This window comes from Chiloscyllium plagiosum, unplaced genomic scaffold (assembly GCF_037043375.1).
Source record: "Chiloscyllium plagiosum isolate Xiang-an unplaced genomic scaffold, Cpla_swu_hap1 HiC_scaffold_9, whole genome shotgun sequence".
Lineage (NCBI taxonomy): Eukaryota > Metazoa > Chordata > Chondrichthyes > Orectolobiformes > Hemiscylliidae > Chiloscyllium > Chiloscyllium plagiosum.
Genome location: NW_028270147.1, coordinates 61816246 through 61835239, shown reverse-complemented (window position 1 = coordinate 61835239; position 18994 = coordinate 61816246). Strand labels below are relative to the sequence as shown.

At 38.3% G+C, this 18994-nt stretch overlaps 1 protein-coding gene across 2 annotated transcripts in view; it reads left to right on the top strand.

The window, feature by feature from the left end:
* lepr (leptin receptor) overlaps positions 1-18994 on the top strand; it is a 126581-nt gene that overhangs the window by 72123 nt on the left and 35464 nt on the right. The window contains exons 12-15 of one of the 2 annotated variants that reach the window (XM_043699432.2): positions 9109-9262; positions 11159-11241; positions 14818-15034; positions 15232-15420. In XM_043699432.2, coding sequence (XP_043555367.2) covers positions 9109-9262; positions 11159-11241; positions 14818-15034; positions 15232-15420 — 643 coding nt within the window. Of the gene's footprint in view, positions 1-9108; positions 9263-11158; positions 11242-14817; positions 15035-15228; positions 15421-18994 lie in introns of both variants that reach the window. The other variant, XM_043699431.2, reaches the window with a different exon arrangement.

Sequence of the window (18994 nt, the reverse complement as noted above, 5' to 3'; positions counted from 1 at the left end):
CATTGAGTATATTTAAGACTGAAATAAATAGGTTCTTGAGTATCAAGGAGATCAAGGCTTATGGGGAGAAAGTAGGAGAATGGGGTTGAGAAATTTATCAGCCATGATTATATGGCGAAGCAGATTTGATGGACTGAATGGCCTAATTTCTGCTCCTATGGTCATATGTCCCATCAGGAGGCATTTTTTTCTGTGCCTGTCAATTTTTTTGAAAAGGCTTTCTGCACCTCTATTTCAAGTTCTCTCCAGCTCTCCCATTTATTTTGTTTGGCATCTTTTAATAACTTATCACTTAATTTGTTTGAATCCTCTAGAACCTTTCAATCTACTTCTTTTGACATTGCCAACTTGTTCCATAATTCTTGTTTTCTTGTCAAACTATTAGCTCTACTTGTTCTTGACAACTACTACTACAAGATCTCCTCTTCCTGAGATCAGAATTCCTTTTATAAGTCTGATATTTTCCTATTTTGTTCACTTCCAGGTCCATTTTCAGAATTTATACTGTGTTTTCTGGTCTTCCATACCTCTACCTGATTTCACAATCCATGTATCTTACCTGTTGTCCCACATCTTACATATTTAGCTAATGTTTATATTTGCCAATGGCTCTTCCTGTTCTCCCTATAATAGTGGCATTCCTCCATTTACTGGTCTTTCTGGCACAGCAAATGTTAACTCTACTTTCTCTCCACAGCTGCTGCCTGACCTACTGAGTTTTTCCAGCAATTTCTGATTTTCAAAACCTCAACTCCTATGCTCTCCTCACAGATGCTGGCAATCCTGTTGAGTTTCACCAGCATTCTTTGCATTTGTGACTGGTCCTATGGTTAATTCCTAGATCCTGGCAGATCCTTTCACCCTGTCCAAGTTTCACATTGACTTTTGGATTCTTTCTCCCTCAAGAGTCAGTGAGTGCCAGTGTAGCTTTAAGCTATGCAACTCATGCAGCTGCTTTTCCTAATGAAATCCAAACCGAGATAGAGCCCTCATTTATATTCCACATGGTGCATGATAAAGATAGTATTCTTTCTCCTTGTGAAGTACAGACTTGACTAACGAACATCTATTTGTTTTGGCTCTCCTAATTCAGTGAATTGCAATCTACACAAGACCAAATCTGTTACTGCCCTGTCTGTTCACATCTGAACTGATTTACAACTGCCAGCAACAGAGACACATAAATTAAACAAAAGAACCTTCTAAGCAGGTTCCACCCTGAATCAGTATCTCTATGGCAACATGGTTTGATGTCAGACAAAAGAAATGGTCAGACAGAAATGCAATTTAATTGTTTTATATTTAGCATAACTCCTTGATTCAGTAAAACAAATGAATAATTTATACTTCTAATACAGCCTTACAGTCAGAGTGCATGGTCTCATTACAAGTTCATTCTTTTTTCAAGATTGTCATTATCGTTTCTGACTTGTAAGATAAACACTAGTTAGTTTTTAACTATAGTTAACTCGTGCTTACTGATTGATTTCTCCAGTAGATGCTCTCAATCATCTATGACTAATAGTTTAATTATTAAGCCTAACATTTGATTTCTAAAACATATGAATTATCAATGAAGTAGCCCCAATAAGTATCATGACTGATGCAACTGGCCTAACCCTGAAGGACATAGCTGCTAGACTGGACCTGCAACTGAAGGCAAGAGAACCAAAAAAAAGGAAAAAACTTGATCCTTGTCCTCTGTCATCTACCTCTTATAAATGCATATAATAATATAAGTAGGAGTGGTCTCTGCATACTCCTTGTGGAGATGAAGTCCCATCTTAATGAAGATGCTCTTTATTGTGTTGTGTAGCACTACTGCTATGATAAGTAAAATATATCCACAGCAACTCAAAACTGGACATCCATGAGGAGTTGTAGAACATCAACAACAGCAGAATTCTTTTCAACCATAATCTGTAACCTTATGACCTGGCATATCTTCTACTCTACCTTTACTATTTAGAATGAACCATGATTCAATGGAGAGTGCAGGAGAGCATGCATGGAGCGAAATAGGAAAACCTAAAGCTGTGATGTCACTTGGTGACGCTGCCTACAGGACTACTATGAGCCAAACACTGGAAACAGGATTCGATAAAATCGGGCAGTCCCACAACAATAGATCAAATCAATGTTCTGTAATCCGGTCACATTGACATCGGTTTAGATCCTTGGTGCTGCACTTAGTCAAATGCTACCATGGTGGTGGTGGTGTAAAATTAACCAACTAACCTGAGAGGAGGGTTCACAAGTATCTAGATTAGAGTGGTGCTGGAAAAGCACAGCAATTCAGGCAGCATCCGAGGAGAGGAAAATCGATGTTTCGGGCAAAAGCCCTTCATCATGCTCCTTCTGAGCTCTCCATCCTCATGGATGTCAGTATTCAGCCAAATTGATTCTCTCCATGTGGATGCTGTAAAGGCTATGGACCTGGCAGCATTCTGATTGTAGTACTTAAGATGGATGCTGCAGAACGACACACCCTGTAGCTACAGTCAGAGCATCAACCTGCCAAATTGCTCAGCTCTGTCCTGTCCATAAAAAGCAGGACATAATTGACCCAGTCAATTGCTGCCCATCAGTGCAGGTTAACAGCAAAGTAATGAAAGCTCTAACGAACAGCAGCTATACAACAATAACATGCTCAACAATGCTTAGTTTGAATTCAGCTAGGGTCATTACAGTCTTGGTTAAAACATTGACGAAAGAGCTGAGAAAGAGCTCCCATCCTTGACATGATGGGAGCATTTGACCAACTGTAACATAAAGGAACCCAAGAAAAACTGCGCTCATGGTATTCAGAGGAAAGACTTCACAGGTTGGAGCCATACCACAAAAAACTGATGTTGCTGGAAAAGCTCGACAGGTCTGGCTACATCTGTGAAGAGAAATCAGAGTTAACATTTCTGGTCCGGTGATCCTTCCTCAGTTCAAAGCATAGTAACATTTAAATCAAGAATGAGTGCAGAATTTCAAAGTGCCATGGGATCTTGGTATTCTAGTGTATGTTAAATGTTAGTGTGCAGCTAGGGTAAATAATTGAGAAAGCTAATGGGATGTTATCCTTCATTATGAAAATTAGATATGAAAGTAAGGGGATTATGCTTCAGACATATAGAGTATTGATGAGATCTTATCTTGAACACAGTGCAATTTTGGTCTCATTTAAGGAAGGATGTAAATATATTTGAGGTAGTTCAGGGAGATGTACTGGATTCAATCCTGGAATGAGGTGGTTACCTTATGAGGAAAGATGTTTTCCCCATGGCTAATCCACCTGGCCTGCATGCCCCTACACACTATGGGCAACTTAACATGGCCAATCCACCTAGCCGCACATCTTTGGACTGCGGGAGGAAACCGGAGCACCCAGAGGAAACCCATGCAGGCACAGGGAGAATGTGCAAACTCCACACAGACAGTCACTGTGAAGCAGCAGCACTAATCACTGAGCCACCATTCCTCCCAATGTGGAAAAGATATTTCCTCTTGTGGGTCAGTCCAGAATTAGGGAACACTGTTTTAAAAGTAGGAATCACCCTTTTAGGGCAGGAATGAGGAGATTTTTTTTCTTTCAAAGAGTTGTGCAACTTGGAGATTGTCTGCCTCAGGAAGTGGTGACATTGGGATTATTGAACATTTTAGGTCAGAGGTAGACAGATTCTTGTTAGGGAAGAGATTCAAACATTATTGAGGGTAAAGGGGAATGTAGATTTTAGAACACCAGCAAATGATCTGTGATGTTACCGAATGGTGGAGCAGGCTTAAAGAACCTACTTCTGCTCCTTGTTCATAAGTGAATATAACCTCTTGATTCATTCACCATTCACCAGCTTAAACCTTCACTATCTTCTCTATCAGCACATTGGATTTCTTTGGCAGAACCTTTCAAACCCATGACTTTTACCAGTTAGACTGAGAGGTATTTCCATGGACCTTGGTGAGGAGCACTCTCTCAGACTACAAGCCTGGTTGCCTGCTTGCTGCTCAGGATGTGTGTTTACTGAAGAAGCTGCTGGTACTTGGGAATGAGGTAACACGCTGTCATGCAGAAAACTGTCATTCCTCACCCTCCAAAAATTTAATGTGCACTAAGAGAGCATTTGGATGTGGTTGGTATGTTGGTAGATGACACCAAAATTGGAGATGTAGTGGACAGCCAAGAAGGTTACCTCAGAGTGCACTGGGACCTTGATCAGATGGGTCAAGGGCTGAGGAGTGGCAAATGGAGTTTAATTTACTTAAATGTAAGGTGCTACATTTTGGAAAGCAAATCAGGACAGGACTTATACACTTAATGGTAAAGTCCTGGGGAATGTTGCAGAATAAGGAGACCTTGGAGTGCAAGTTCATAGCTCCTTGAAAGTGGAGTCGCAGGTAGATAGGATAGTGAAGGCGGCATTTGGTATGCTTGCCTTTATTGTTCAATGCATTGAATATAGGAGTTGGGAGGTCATGTTGCAGCTATACAGGACATTGGTTAGGCCACTTTTGGAATACTGCCTTCAGTTCTAGTCTCCCCTGCTGTAGGAAGGATGTTGTGAAACTTGAAAGGGTTCAGAAAAGATTTACAAAGATGAAGCCAGTGTTGGTAGGTTTGAATTATAGTCAAAGGTTGAATAGGCTGGGACTATTTTCCCTGAGGGGTGACCTTATAGAAATTTATAAAATCATGCGGACATGGATAGCGTGAATAGTCAAGGTCTTTTCTTTTCCCCAGAGTGGTGAAGTCTAAAACTAGAGGGCACGGGTTTAAGGTGAGAGGTGAAAGATTTAAAAGGGACTTAAGGGGAAACTTTTTCATGCCAGAGGGTGATGCATATATGGAATGAGCTGCAAGAGGAAGTGGTAGAGGCTGGTACAATTACAACATTTAAAAGGCATATGAAAGGTTTAGAGGGATAAGGGCCTAATGCTGGCAAATGGGACTAGATTAATTTTCATGCTCTGCAGCCCTATAACTCTAAGCAATCAGCCCTGAGATGTTGCCTGGTCCAGTGTGTGAGCTAGTTGCCAGTCCATGTGCATAAAGTGTTCCTGCTGCAGCCTTTCAATCCCTGTTGATGGTACAACTGGGAATGCAGGTCTGTGTTTCATAGACATCCTGCAAGTGTATCAGAGAGGTGTCACGATAATCATGAGGGGTTGATAAATATTGGATGCCAAAGTCCATATATGAGGGGTGTGTGTAGCTGGGGCCTGTACATCGTGCCATGATGTGCAACATGGACAAATATCACAACCAATGATGAGCTGAAGTCATCAAGTACCTGCTCTGATTTCCTTGCTGAGATTTCTTGACATTTTGCTTATTTGGAAAGTCGCCTGAGGCTGGAATCGAACCTGGGTACCTGGCACTGTGAGGCACCAGTGCTAACCACTGAGCCACCGTGCCACACTTAGCAAGCTACAATCCCCTAATTGACAACTTGCCCCTTAGCAGTAAACCCACCTTGTTACATACCAAAAGCATAGAAGATGCAGCAAAATGCTCCTGATGTTGAGATAGGCAACACCAGATCCCAGCATAGCCCACGTCCCTTGGACTCCTGTAAAATTCTGCCCTGTTTTTTGTTCCTTGATCCTCACAGGGTCAAAATCCTGGATTGTTGATTGCTTCATTTGCTTTGTAAACCTTTAGAATTTTTGTGTCCAGTCTATATCTAGAATCTCTGTGATGCGATGAAGTTCTGGATATGTTTCATGGTAACAAATTTTAATTTTTAAAAAATGTTGCCATAATTTCCTTGCTATGTGACGTATAGAGACTGTTAGACAGTTTTCTGTCAGTCACAAGAAGGAAATTAAATGAATGGAAGTGATTAGAACAAAATAATCTCATTGAAAGACTCCAATGATGTTACAAACTCAAATAGCAATACTTCAGTAGTTTATTTTCATTTGATTATTTGAGAAACAAGTGCTTTTATTGCAGGTATTCCTACCCACACATTTCATTTTGTAACATATAGCAGTTACATCTCTAACCTTAAATGTCAGATTTAACCTATCTCTAGAATGCTCTGAAATTCAGACGTGCCTATTTTTGGCAGCAGTTGTGGGAAATGTAACAGTGTTTGGTAGTAGCACATGTATTTTTGAATGTGGGGTCAGGAAGTTCAAGAGGTCCATTTTTAATTCAGTATATTTTGGGTGATATACTTTGATGCTTTCAGCTTAACATGTCCAATATAACATCTCTTTGAAGGTTCCCCTTCAGGCTGTAAACAGCTAGCTCAGGACAAACCAAAGTGCACTGGGACCTTCAAAAGGTGATAAAACCCCCTTTATTGCAAATGCTGTCTTTTTCAGATACGTGTACTGATATGTTTTGACGCCTTCTGAAGGCTTAGACTGTATAGGGTCTTGCTCAACAGTATTAAATTGCATAATGCATTTAGTTTGACACTTAATGTGGGCTCTACAAAAAGCATATATTTATAATCTAAGGAGAGGATCCTATTATATTACCCATAGTAAATCATAGAAAATGTTATAATTCCTATCTGTCTCTGTTGCAGGTTCTTTGTCTAAGGATTCAATTCACCTTGACTGATAGTCCACAATGGGGTCTCTTTTAAATAATATTGAATTGGCTATCTTGTTAACCTCAATAGTAAAGCAATCTGGCAAACGTAAAATGATTTCTATTTGCCGGCATCCATTGTGGTGGTTTCATGGTAAAGGATGCATCCTGCAAAAAATGGGAAAAAGTAATGGGAAAGAACTGAAATACTTGAGTGTTTATATCAGAGGCAGTGGAAAGGAGTTTGAAATTGGTTGTTCAAAATAATATGTACCTGAACAAGGATCTGTTAATAGTCATTTAGACCAGATGATGGCACCAGCTGTGGCTGGTGTGTGGGGCTCTGCAGGGTTGGTGGGAGAATTGAGACCTTGATATGTATTTTTCAGTGGTTATTTTGAGACATTGGTTGTGGAGACATGAAACCAGTGTAGAGCAGGAATGTGAAGCAAGTATTAAACAGGATGATCACTACAAAAATCTTGTGATGAATGAAAGGCCAAATCTATGCAATTTGAAGTTTGAAACCAAATTATAAACTTGAATACAAAGAAATTTATATTCATCAATTTGTTAATATACTCTGCCTACAATAGTTTATTTTACATATCTTCACACTCGTTTCTACCCTTGGACAATGTGTGGAATATTGAAAGATTGAATCACAAACAGTTGAATCATACTGTAAACAGTTCTTCCATGGTCTACAAGTCATGGACTCCAAGTTTTGAACCCCAGTGCCTTTTGGCTCAGGGGTAGGAGGCCTACCAATTGAACCACAAGGTGTTACATTGACTTTTGTTTTCACAATGGTGGCATTTGTGTGACTTCTAATCCAGTAAATGAGTATGTTTGAATTTGTGTTCTTGAATTTTAATCATTTATTTCTGCAGATTCAGGATGATTCACAAGCTTTAATCTCCTTAAATTTTACCTGTTGTTATCTCCTCTTCTTTATCAGAGACTTGTTGCTTAGAATATTCATTGTTAGAGATGAGTTGTATGCATTTAAACTATCTCTGAATAGATCTATCAATGGCAATAACAGTCTTAATGACTAATAGACTTTTCATGTTAAGTATATACTTTTGGAGTCATAGAGATGTATAGCATGGAAACAGACCCTTCGGTCCAACCCGTCCATGTCGACCAGATATCCCACCCCAATCTAGTCCCACCTGCCAGCACCCAGCCTATATCCCTCCAAACCCTTCCTATTCATATACCCATCCAAATGCCTCCCATAGGTCTCTTTTATATCCTTCACCTCTCACCCTAAACCTATGCCCTCCAGTTCTGGACTCCCTGACCCCAGGGAAATGACTTTGCCTATTTACCCTATCCATGCCCCTCAGAATTTTGTAAACCTCTGTAAGGTCACCCCTCAGCCTCTGACGCTCTAGGGAAAACAGCCCCAGTCTGTTCAGCTTCTCCCTATAGCTCAAATCCGCCAACCCAGGCAACATCCTTGTAAATCTTTTCTGAACCCTTTCAAGTTTCACAACATCTTTCTGATAGGAAGGAGACCAGAATGGCATGCAATATTCCGACAGTGGCCTAACCAATGTCCTGTATTTACATTTGAATAAATGTTGTATCCCCAATAACACTTATCATTGTGCTTTGATATATATGAAAAATGCTTTTGGTCTGTGCGGAGAAAATGTCAAATGAATCCAAGGTTTACCTTCAGTCTTAAACAGTAGTATTTTTACAGTTAGGTGATGAACATTGTAATAAAACAACTCAGCAGCCTTCAGAACATTAGTTTTCCTAAGAATGTTTAATGGATTCTTATCTGTCACATTTATGTGCTTATCATTGGGTGATTTTTGAAGAAAATGTCAGATATATTAACATAGCATGGATTGGTTAGTTGAGTTGGCTGGATGGCTGGTTTATGATGCAGAAGTTCAATTCCCAAACTGGCAGAGGTCACCATGAAGGTCTCCCCTTCACGTGAAGGAGGCTAACCCTCAGGCTAAACCACCAGCAGTTCAGTTTCTCTCCCTTTAATAAGCCAACAGCCCTAAAGTTGGCACAACTATATTGACCTTACCTTTTGTTAAGTTGCCATTCATCCTCCGAAAGCCTGAATGGTGCAGACAGTGTTATTTTGCGACAGGAACCATAAATTCTGATGGTTCTTCCATGAGCAATTATTCAAAACTTATTAGGAAAAGAAACTCTATTTGCTATTTCTTTCCTTACCGAGCATAGCTCCCTCCCAACCAACTCCCACAGCTATTGATTTTTTTCTGTCTCAGTGATATCAAAACCATTTCCAGCATGTTCTTGGTATACTCTGGTAAAGTTAGTTAATTCAGTACAGAGCTGAGATCAAACCTCAAACACTTTTCAGAATGATCAAAACCCAGTATCTTATAGGGAAAACAAATAAGAGTGAATTTTCTATTTTTAAAATCTTGGATGTGGAGAATTTTTTTCAATGTTGCCATACCTAACAATTATGGGCGCATCTTTTATTAATTTATCACAGACTGGGGCCTAAAGCTGAAATGTCTTTGTACTCAGCTTTGTTGTGTACTGATCACCATTTTTGTTTTTCTTTGCAGACTTTATTTGCTGTCAATAAAACATCAATCATTACTGAAGTAACTGATCCTTGTGTTACATATGTGGTTCGGGTACGTTGTTTGAGATTTGAAGGACCTGGATACCACAGTGAATGGAGCAGTTTAGTGTACACAAACCTTGCAGATATCCAAGGTAATCTCTTAGCACTATCATTATGTCAGCAACTACTAAATTCTCATAAAATAGAGTTGTCGACGAGCACATTCAGATTGTATGCAATGATTCTAAACTCTTCTTTTAAACTATATTTTCCACACATAAAAAAGTAGTGTTCGTTGTTATTACACATTTTTATTAGCTGCATTTTTGTTTTCTTTCTTTCTCTGAATCTTCCCATTTTCCTTGGGTACGATTACACGTTCTGCAAATCCTAGAATGACTTACCCAGTGGTTTTTGTTCATGTGTGACCTTAAACACTTGAGTGTTTGTTAAAAAGCCCAATCAAGATGACTATCTTGACCTCATTCAATATTCTTAAGCTTTTTCAACAGAAGTCTGTAGAACAATAGGAGTCCCATCTAATATTCTCCTCCTTGACTTTGCTTAATTTTCTAACCACACATTTAACTGCAATCAATTAACAGTGTAATTCATTTTAGGGCAATTGCTGACCATAACACTATTTGGCAGATTACCCACTGAGTCATGAGCAAGAGCCTGTCTCAATTTCTATTTTATAATTAATATTATAAAGTCCAAGAATGTGCCTACTGTAGATGTTCTACGATGGAATACAAGTTTTTAACATAACCAAATATAAACATTTTCCATTGTTGAGTAGTCAAGCATGTATACAATATATTTGCTGTTATTATGGAGGACAAAATTAACACCTGCAAACTTGCCATCCTATTCAGTTAGAAATGACTCATCGTAAAGCAAAGATACTAGTTACTTTTCAAATAGGTCATCAAAATGAGTCATGTCACCACATATTAACTTTTCCAGCAGTCTGTAACTCTGCTGATACTTTGCCATCAATTAATTTCAAACTTCTGTATTTTTAAAAAAATATTATATTGAGGGGAGATATTTTTATATTTATTATACGTATAGTTAACTTTAGACAATTTTAGTCAGTGTGTTTCAATTCTCGCTTAAAGAAAACATAAAAACACTCGTTTTCAGGTTATGCTAAATCAGTAATGACATTTTTAAATGCAATTGGATTAAATTAGATTAGATTCTCTACAGTGTGAAAACAGGCCCTTCGGCCCAACAAGTCCACACCGCCCCTCCGAAGAGAAACCCACCCAAACCCATTCCCCTACCCTATATTTACCCCTGACTAATACTGTGGGCAACTTAGCATGGCCAATTCACCTGACCTGCACATATTTGGATTGTGGGAGGAAACTGGAGCACCTGGAGGAAACCCACGCAGACACAGGGAGAATTTGCAAACTCCACACAGACAGGCTGGAATCAAACTAAGGACCCTGGTGCTGTGAGGCAGCAGTGCTAACCACTGAGCCACTGTGCCGCCCGTATTGTGAACTATTGCTGAAATAGGCAGAAATCTTTACTCTGTGCCTAACATACATTGTATCTTAGATAATAATGCATTATCTAGGTACTGGGTATCACAAAATGGAAGAGTCTCTTTGCAGCACTGCTATTTACTGCTTGACCACTGAAGTAAATGTTTTGTTGTTCATATTCTTGCATGACAGTCATGTAGAATAGGTGAAGAAATTACTCTGTGATCTGAACTGGTTATATATTATAGATATATAGATCTGCTGAAACCTCTTGCTTTTTAGTCATATTATCTGTTCAACTGAATTGCACTTGAGAATACAGCACTGCAACAGTAATGCACCTGAAACATTAGTGAGTCTTTCTTTTTCGACACTGATTTATTAGTATTTCAGCTTTTATTTTATTTTCTTTATCCATCCCTTTTCAGTTCTGCACAATAAATTTCCCCATTCTCCATCACCATATTTCACAACATACTTTGCAAATTACTTGTCATTCCTGAAGACTTTGAAATGAAAGTGCTATTTTAATATTTTCTCCTTTAGTACCAACAACAGGGCCTGATTTTTGGAGATTTATAGACAGGAATCCTTTGACTAAGGATACACACGTCACACTAGAATGGAAGGTAAGGAGAAATATTGCTGATCAATAAAGTATGGTATTGAAATGAAGTAAGAAGTTGGTAGGCAGTGTCATGGCTCGATGGCATGTTAATTCAGTAGGCTAGTCCATGGGCACCACAGAAATTCAGATAAACTGGGCAACAGTCACCACTGGATAACATTTGGATTCTATTTTATTCTTGTCTCATTGGAGGAAGCTGTGGTGTGACCCTATCTTATCTATTGTCTTAGCTTTGATGCCTGAAAGAAATAGATAAGGAAGTGGCAAAAGTCCAAAATGGACTCCATATGTTAAAATAGATTTAAGCTCACTTGCAAGTGTTTTGGCACCCTTTTTAAAAAGCAAGTGTTCTATACTGATATTTGCTTATGTTTTACATATTCTCAAGTGTACTTTTTTTAAAGAGACCAGTAGTGTTTCCAGATATTTTTATTGGCAGTTTCATTGGGGATCTTCCCAGAGAGCATCTTAACTTTGTCATAGGAATATATGTAGGCCATTAAGCCTTTTGTATTTGTTCTGTCTTTCAATACGATCGCTGCTGATCTGGATGTGTTCTCAGTTTCAGTTTCCTGTCTGCACCATGAAACTCTTTACTTCCTATGTATCAAAAACAAACTCAACCTTGAATAATTATAGAAACCCAGCCTCCACTCTTTTCTAGGAAAGAGAATTCCATATTCTAATAGTCCGCTGAGAAAGAAAAAACATTCTCCATCTTAAAAGGGGGACCTTTTGTTCTTAAACTTGGTCCCCTACTTTTATTCTCCCCATAAGTGGAAGCATCCTTTAAGTATCTATCCTATACAATCCCCTCAAGATCTTATTGGTTTCAATAAAATCATCTCTCATTCTTCTGTACTCCAGTTGTTAAAAGCCTTACCTGTTCCTCATCACTCAGTCAATGAACCTTCTCTAAAGGAATTATATATTTCAAGTAAGGAAACCAACACTGTACACAATACTCCAGCTCCGACAAAAATTTCCTGCTTTTATATTCCATTCCTCTTATAAATATAAACACCCATTGGACTAGTAGACTTACTGTATCTACAAATTGTTATTTATATACCAGGACTCCTAGATCCCTCCATACCACCATGTTCTGCAACTCCTCTCCATTTAAATAGAATGGTGCTTTTCTATCCTTCCTTCAAAATGGACAAGTCCACTTTTACTCACTTCATATTCCATCAATTGAATGTTTTCCCACTCAAATCTTTTTGTAAACACTTGACAACCAACTTTCTGACCTACCTTGGTGTCATCAGAAAATTTGTCTACTATATGTTCGGTCCCCTCAACAATGTCATTGATATACATCTAATGTAGATCCAGTGCTTCCTCCAATATTCTGCAGAAGTCGAGACAACTACTCAGGAAGAACCTTAAAGAAGTTCCCGGTACCTAGCTTTGTGATAGCCAACAGATGCATTTGTCAGGCTGAGAAAAGGAAAACTATTAAAGGGCAGTTTTCTGTTTAGTTAACAGGTCTTTTACAGAATTGAGTAGATAACCCAAATTAATTTTCACAGTAGGTTGTTAGTAAAGTGATCTTGCAAAAGTGGAGCTAGAACTTAACACATTTCCATGAAACTTTTTCCAATTGGAAAGCTGAATTTTGCACACTAAGTTAGGTTAATGTATTGGGCCAAATTTTCCATTCTTTAGTTCATCAGAAACCAGACAGACTAGTAAAGATAACTGTTGGGACCTAAAGGAAGTGCTGACACACAGACCAACATGGGAATTCCCCAGTATGTTTTAAGTTCCATTGGACAATTCCTCTGCTCCTTAGGGCCCTATATAAGGTCATGTTGTGCTGGAAAAGCACAGCAGGTCAGGCAGCATCCAAGGAGCAGGAGAATTGACGTTTTGGGCATAAGCCTTTCATTAGGAATGAGGCCAATGATGAAAGGCTTATGCTCAAAACGTAGCTACTCCTGCTCCTCAGATGCTGCCTGACTTGTGCTTTTCAACTACCACACTTTTGACTTTGATCTCCAGCATCTGTAGTTCTCACTTTTTCCCTATGCAAGGTCTCCAACTCTTGTGTTAGAATTAGACATTTGGTACAATTACCATGGTACTTACCTGAATAGTTACCAAAGATATGTTTAAACCTAGTTTTTTTTAATATGTATAACTCCATAATCAACTTTCCAATCAGATCCATGAGTTCTCAAGTCCTGCAATAATGATCACCACTGCTGCTCAGAAAATCCAAACTATTACAACACTTTTAATTTGTTCCAAGCACAAACAGAATAACTTTAAAATCAGATTTACAGAACATTTGGCATGAATATTACAGAATTTTCAAGAAAATTCAACTGATCCCAACATACTATGTTGCACTCTATATGAATGTAATAATTTTAATATTCAGAAAATATACTCGGTATCAAGCCAAGGCCAAAACATTTAAAATTGGAAATTACAACGAAGTCAGTAAATACAAAATTGATCATGATGCACCATATTTCACTGTTAGGTACCTTAATATATTTTCAAAACTCTTGATATACAATATATATTATTTGTAAAGTGCACAGTCCAAGGAATGTTGCAATTTCCAGTCCCTTGATGTACGAAGGCTAAAAGTCCTAGGCCTTTGTAGGGGCCTCTCCCAGTGCATCTCCGCTACTGCTGCCCTGATCTATAGTCATAATATGGAGATGCTGGCATTGGACTAGGTGGACAAAGTTAAAAATCACACAACACCAGGTTATAATCCAATAGGTTTATTTGGGAGTACAAGCTTTCGGAGTGCTGCTCTTTCATCAGGTAGTTAGGGGAAAGATCATAGAACACAGAATTGATAGTGAAAGATCGAAGTGTCATACAACTGATACAATGTATTGAACAAATCTAGATTGCTGTTAAGTCTTTAATCACTTAGAATGGGGATGCAGGTTTTGATTGATTAATATGTAAATGCCAGGACTTCTCTCAAGTCACAGTCCCGAGATAGCTTAAGGTTTTATAAAAAATAGGTGACATCTCAGCTAAGACAATGCATTAAGGGTGTGAGATTAGCTTCTGCTGTAACCCAACTTGAGTCAGACTGGTTCTATTTCCAAAGTGGGGATTTACAAAATGTCACATGGACTGACTACCTACTGATTTGGTTTAGCCTTCAGTGCTACAGCTAATTATTAATGCTTTCAAAGTAGATTGTTTCATTCTAAAGCATCTGACAGGGGAGTTCCAATACATTTTAAAGTTGAATGTCTCCGACACCCATTTTAAAAATATCTAACAGAAACAGCATTTTACATTTGTGAGACAGCAATATGGTGACGAAACACAAGCATGAAAAGTAGATAAATAGCAAAAAGTTGTTGGAAATTTAAAATGCATTACTTGTTTGGAAAAATATGCAATCTAGATTGCCACAGCCAAGTAATGGAAGTTTGCTTGACTATAATTTACCTTTAATTTTAATGGATGGACAACTTGGTTGATGACTAGCTAATTAAGTAAGTATGATTATAATTACAAATGGTCAAAATAAAAAAAAGAATTTGAAATCTTTTTGACAGCAATTAAGAATTTATTTTTGTTTTCAATGCAGCCTCTGACAAAAGATGAAGCCTTATGCAGTGTGAAAGGATTTATGTTGAAATACGAATCAACAGAAAATATTACCTGGCTGGAACATGCTGGAAATGTTACAACTTACAGCTTTCTTCTTAATAATGAAATTAGAAGTGTCACAGTGATTGCTTTCAATTCCATTGGTTCATCTAGAAAAAATGTTAAACTAATTTTCCCAAAGGACAATAGCAAAGGTTGGTTCAATGGACGATGGTTGTCTCTGAGACAATAGTTTTTCTTGCATATCACAATAAGGATCTAATACAAGTGATATTCCATAAACTAATAAATAGATTTTCATGTATATTGATAACTTCGATAATTAGTTAATAAGAACTTGTATTCACAATTATTTTCATTTGTAATTTAAAAAAATCTTTGATCACAGCAGTAGAGGTTCTACGATCTCTTCACGCCTCCATGATCAACAACAGCTGTGTGATTGTTTCTTGGAGCATGTTTCCCCTGAATCCCGAACCGACATCATTTGTGATAGAATGGAAAAGCCTGCCAAATAATGATGATGGGAAGGTGAAGTGGATGAGAGCTGCTGCAAACATCACAACCGCATATATTTTTGGTAGGTTTAGAATTGAATTCTAATAAAAATTCTTACAATGTCTTCTACTTTAAGACTGCCAAAAGTGCTGTTGATGAAATAGCATTGTTTTTCCTCCATCTGAGATTGAAAGGTAGATTATTTTCATGATCAAATTTTACCTGTTTAAAAACCTTGAGTCATGTTAGTATATTAGAGGTGCTAAGAAAATGCAGGTTGTAGTTAATACAGAATAGTAGCATTGTTTTGCACTGTTGATATTTTATATGTAACTTATTATTTTAGTCATGATTTGGAGATGCCGGTGTTGGACTGGGGTGTACAAAGTTAAAAATCACACAGCACCAGGTTATAGTCCAACAGGTTTAATTGGAAGCACGAGCTTTCAGAGCGACGCTCCTTCATGATGGAGCGACACTACCACCTGATGAAGGAGCGCCGCTCCGAAAGCTAATGTGCTTCCAGTAAAAACTGTTGGTCTATAACCTGCTGTTGTGTGATCTTTAACTATTATTTTAGTCTGTTTGAAAAACTGTTAAGCGGCTGCTTGTTGCACAGTGGTGGTGTCTATAACCTCTGAGTCAGGAGGCCTGGTTACAAGTCCTATCTACTCCAGTGGTGTGTCATAACATCTCTAAATAGGTTAAGTAGAAGAAACCTGAAAGGTCCAATATTGGCTTCTGTTTAACAGAGCTTGTGTAATATTGCTTTATTAAGTTGTGGCCCGAGAGGCCCTTTAAAGTTATTGGGCTACTCAATAATATCAGACTTTTTAAAATGAAATGTTGGAAACAAAATGGTTTATTGGAAGAATACAAGTTGTGGGCATTTCTGTTACTTCAGACATTTATTTCTTAAAGCAAGTTTTTCCATTGCAATCTGCTTAAGAGCATACAAACCAAATATTTTTGCTTGAATAAACAACCCTGATAAATATGTATATTTTTGTTTTTAAGCTCTGTTACAGAGAAAGTTTCAAAGTCTGGTTAAATGAAACTCAACCAACAAGTAAAGGGAGCATTTATTAAAACATACCTCTATTTTGAAATGTGGAATGGGATGGAAACAACAGCATTATTCATACAATATCAATAACACTGCCTATAGCAATTTAACATTTATGTCTTGATAAAATTAGACTGAGCACAAAAGACATGCAAGTTCAAATACCATTTCAAACATTATACAAATTCAAAGGTGTCCTAATCCAGTCTGTTCTATAGGTCCTGATCTTTACACAAAATTGAAAAATCTTTCACTCATAATTCCTCCCTGGATTTGTCTATGGTTTTTGTTTAGACATAGAGACTAACCGATAGAAGTATTAACCTGTAGCATTACCTAGGCTTTTTTTCTTATTTAATGGTGGATGGTATTTACTGACTATCCATAATTGCTGATGAGAAACTGTGCCTGCATCCTGACCCAGCAGTGATGGCACTGTGTTTCCAAGTCAATTTGTATATTACTTTGAGGAGACCGTGGAAGTTGTAATGCTGTCATGCACAGGCTATCTTTGTCCTTCTAGAAGGTAGAGGTCATGAATTTGGGAAGTGCAATCAAGTAATTTGGGATGGTTCTGTGGTTAGCACTGCTGTTTTATCGTGCCAGAGATATGGGTCCAATTCCATCTTTGGGCGACTGACTGTGTGGAGTTTGTGCGTTCTCCCCAAGTCTGCATGAATGCTCTGGTTTCCTCCCACAGTCCAAAGAATGCATGTTAGGCAGATTTGCCATGCTAAATTGCCCGGAGTGTCCAGGGATATTTAGGTTAGCCATGGGAAATGCGAGGGAGTGGGTCTGGTTAGGTTGCTCTTCTGAGGGTTGGTGTGGACTCAATGGGCCAAATGGCTGGCCTCCACACTATCATGATTCTATGACTAAATTTTGGCATTGTACCAGTGTAGGCAAGTAAACATTTAAGGTACTGGCTGAGGTGTCAATCTAGTAGGTTGTTTTGACCTAGATAGTGTTAGGTTTCTTTCATGTCACTGAAATTGCCATCATGCATACAAATGGAGAATATTCCATTATATTAATGAGTTGTGTTTTATAGATAGAAGACTATGGGGGATTGAGAAAATGAATCAGTCACCATAGAACACCCAGCCTTTGACCTGCTCTTACTTAAACAAAATACTGCGGATTCTGGAAATCTGAAACAAACACAGAGAGTGCTGGAGAAACTCCGCAGGTCTGGCAGCATTAGAAATATAGTTAAAGTTTTGAGTCTGGCATGACTCTTCTTCAGAACTGAAAGACGTTGAAGAGTATGTTCTTCTTATACTTTTGACAAGAGGTAGATGAAGAGTAAGAGAGCAGATCGTATAGTGGCAGATTTTGCCTCTGTCAAAGGTATAAAAATGAACCAACTTTCCAATACTTTTCACTAGTGATGGCCAGTGATTACTCAGCAATAATAGTCCTCATTTTAATCAGTACAAAAATTAACACAAAATGATTGTCCAAGAAAGCATCAAGATGGTAAATAGCTGAATTCAAAGCCAGTAAAAGAGTCCGAAACTATTTAAATACTAAGCATACAAGGGACAAAAGCCACAGAAGGGATAATGCAAACTAAGATGGTAAATATTTACAAAAAGATTCCTAAATGAATTATCTTTCAAGTGACCTTGTTTACTGATATTGTTAGATATTTGACAGGTAGCAAATCAAATAGAATAGCTTATGATATAGGGGATAACGTATTAGCGGGGATTGAAGATATTGGTTAGCTGGTTTGCCATAGTTGTTATGCTTCAAGGAAAGGTAATTGGCTGTGAATAACAGAAGTCATTCTGAAGATTTGATATAAGTACATACCTTCTTTCTTAGATCACACAGTTTTAATTCACAAGGCTTCTTTGGGTGAATATCTATTGCCCGAGCTTGTTGTATAGAGTAACCTCTCATTTGGAGCCACAATTATCTGTTTATCCTTCAGTCCTATTCCCCAATTAATGTTGATCCAGCTTTTCTCCCCAAATCCTTTAACCTTGAGCTTATTTCACATATCCATGACTCTCCGTGAAGAACAATATTCTAATTTTGCACTTGAGCTTACAGTTGTCAAGTCATGTTTTGAATCATTTAGTTTCTGTGACTAGTTTTTTAATTTTCATTTTAAAATAATTCATCACATCTCACCTCCACATCCTTCCTTCACTGAAAAGTTTCTTTTCTGAGCATATTTTTAAGAATGTAAAGACCTCTTCTCGGAGATTTAACATCACCACACCTTGTTGAATACTTCAGTGTCTGGATCAATGGTGCTGGAAGAGCACAGCAGTTCAGGCAGCATCCGAGAAGCTTCAGCAAAATCGACGTTTCGAGCAAAAGCCCTTCATCAGGAATAAAGGCAGAGAGCCTGGAGCATGGAGAGATAAACTAGAGGAGGGTGGGGGTGGGGAGAGAGTAGCATAGAGTACAATAGGTCAGTGGGGGAGGAGATGAAGGTGATAGGTCAGGGAGGAGAGGGTGGAGTGGATAGGTGGAAAAGGAGCTGGGCAGGTGGACAAGTCCGGACAAGACAAGGGGACAGTGTTGAGCTGGAGGTTTGAAACTAGGATGAGGTGGGGGAAGGGGAAATGAGGAA